This window comes from Hipposideros armiger, unplaced genomic scaffold (genome assembly GCF_001890085.2).
Source record: "Hipposideros armiger isolate ML-2016 unplaced genomic scaffold, ASM189008v1 scaffold_58, whole genome shotgun sequence".
Lineage (NCBI taxonomy): Eukaryota > Metazoa > Chordata > Mammalia > Chiroptera > Hipposideridae > Hipposideros > Hipposideros armiger.
The window spans coordinates 1,438,667-1,441,054 of NW_017731408.1; the positions used below are offsets into that span (position 1 = coordinate 1,438,667).

General features: G+C 55.2%; 2 protein-coding genes across 2 annotated transcripts in view; one reads left to right on the forward strand and one right to left on the reverse strand.

Moving 5' to 3' along the window:
* Positions 1-2,388, reverse strand: part of LRBA (LPS responsive beige-like anchor protein) — a 610,319-nt gene that overhangs the window by 244,953 nt on the left and 362,978 nt on the right. The window lies entirely within an intron of this gene.
* MAB21L2 (mab-21 like 2) overlaps positions 878-2,388 on the forward strand; it is a 21,193-nt gene continuing 19,682 nt past the window's right edge. The window contains exon 1 of the mRNA XM_019641180.1: positions 878-2,222. Coding sequence (XP_019496725.1) covers positions 1,106-2,185 — 1,080 coding nt within the window. The 5' untranslated portion in view covers positions 878-1,105 and the 3' untranslated portion in view covers positions 2,186-2,222. The remainder of the gene's footprint in view (positions 2,223-2,388) is intronic.

Here is a 2,388-nt window from a genome sequence, read left to right on the forward strand (position 1 = left end):
AGAGAGAGAGAGAGAGAGAGAGAGAGAAGGAGAGAAGGAGGGAGGGAGGGAGGGAGGGGAGAAAGAAGGAGGGAGGAGAGAGAGGGAGGGAGAGGGAGGGAGAGGGAGAGAGTCGTCGGAGGGGAGAGGGAGAGACGACTCAGAAAGTGGAATCAGCACAAGCAACCTAAAGGGGGAGGAGGAGAAAAACCCTTGAATCGTTATAACTAAACCCCAGATGCAACGCAAGCAACGACTTCGTCACACTAAAATAGATTTTGCGAGGGCCAAAATTATAAATTACGAAGCAGAAATGAATATCAAACAACTTCCAGCGGTTTGCACCTAGAGAAAGACAAGAACCCACTGCAAACAAACAAGCCCAGTCCAAACAACGCCTCCAGTAGGAAGAGAGGAATACCGCTACCACTCGACCCCCGAGAAGAGACCAGACCAACACGCTGAGAGTGCGGGCATCTACCAACCTCCGAGGGTGCCACGGACTGAGCTGCACTTCGCTGCTCTCTGGACATTAATTACATCCTTCACCTTCCATTTGGGGGAGGGTGAGGAGAAAGGCACTCACCTATGCAAGTCCTACCAGCCTGGGAGAGAAGTTTAAGAATGAAACACTGAATGTTTCGCTTTTATTTCTAAATTTACTTTGGCACTTAAAAGACCTCTTTTTGCAGATTTCTGGGCAATCTCGGCTGCTGACTTCTAAGCCGAACCTCTGGGTAACCTGAATTTTGCTCTCACCCTCTCTTCCTCCCCCCCCAACCCTTCATCTCTCCAGCAAGCACATCTTTATTTTACGTATCAAGAGAAAGCAAAAAAGGAAAGAAAGAAAGAAAAAGGTCCCACCAGGTTCTTTTCTTTTTTTTTCCCCAAAGATCACCTTTTCTCTTATTTTCTGGAGAAGGAAAACGGGTTTCGGAAAGAGGGGCGGGATCCAGCCGGCTGTCGCATCAGCCGGTCAGCCCTGGTGGGAAACAAGAGTGAAAGTGGGGCTTAGGGGGAGCGCACCGCCTCTTTCGCGAGCCGCAGGGCTGCCACCAGTGTGTGCGCCTTGGATCCCTCAACGTATTGCGAGACGCCGGTGTACAGCCCGGACCTGTGCCCCAACATGATCGCCGCTCAGGCCAAGCTGGTTTACCAGCTCAATAAATACTACACGGAGCGCTGCCAAGCGCGCAAGGCGGCCATCGCCAAGACCATCCGAGAGGTCTGCAAGGTGGTCTCGGACGTGCTCAAGGAGGTGGAGGTGCAGGAGCCTCGCTTCATCAGCTCCCTGAGCGAGATCGATGCCCGCTACGAGGGGCTGGAGGTGATCTCGCCCACAGAATTCGAGGTGGTGCTCTACCTAAACCAGATGGGCGTCTTCAACTTCGTGGACGACGGCTCCCTGCCCGGCTGCGCCGTGCTCAAACTGAGCGATGGTCGGAAGCGGAGCATGTCTCTCTGGGTCGAGTTCATCACAGCGTCCGGCTACCTCTCCGCGCGCAAGATCCGCTCCCGTTTCCAGACGCTGGTGGCTCAGGCGGTGGACAAGTGCAGCTACCGGGACGTGGTCAAGATGATCGCGGACACCAGCGAGGTCAAGTTGCGCATCAGGGAGCGCTATGTGGTGCAAATCACTCCGGCGTTCAAGTGCACCGGGATCTGGCCTCGCAGTGCAGCACAGTGGCCTATGCCTCACATCCCCTGGCCAGGCCCCAATCGGGTGGCGGAGGTCAAGGCCGAAGGGTTCAACTTGCTCTCGAAGGAGTGCTACTCGCTGACCGGCAAGCAGAGCTCCGCGGAGAGCGACGCCTGGGTGCTACAGTTCGGGGAGGCTGAGAACCGCCTGCTGATGGGCGGCTGCCGAAACAAGTGTCTTTCGGTGCTGAAGACGCTGCGGGACCGCCACCTGGAGCTGCCAGGCCAGCCGCTCAATAACTACCACATGAAGACGCTGCTGCTGTACGAGTGTGAGAAGCACCCTCGGGAAACGGACTGGGACGAGGCGTGCCTCGGCGACCGGCTCAACGGCATTCTGCTGCAGCTCATCTCCTGCCTGCAGTGCCGCCGCTGCCCGCATTACTTTCTGCCCAACCTCGACCTTTTTCAGGGCAAGCCCCATTCAGCCCTGGAGAGTGCTGCCAAGCAGACCTGGAGGTTGGCCAGGGAAATTCTCACCAATCCCAAAAGCCTGGACAAACTATAGGGTGCTGGGGACTGCTTGAAAAGCGACACAAACGGCACCCTTTAGCCCCGCCACAAGTCTCCGCCCAGGAACTGCTCTCTGGAGAAGCTACTCGGAATCCTTTCCCGAGGCTCTACTAAAAGCACCCTGTTGTTTGTTGAAGATTACAGTGAGGTATGAAAGTCAAAGTTATTTGACAAGTGAATTTTAATATTTACCTCATA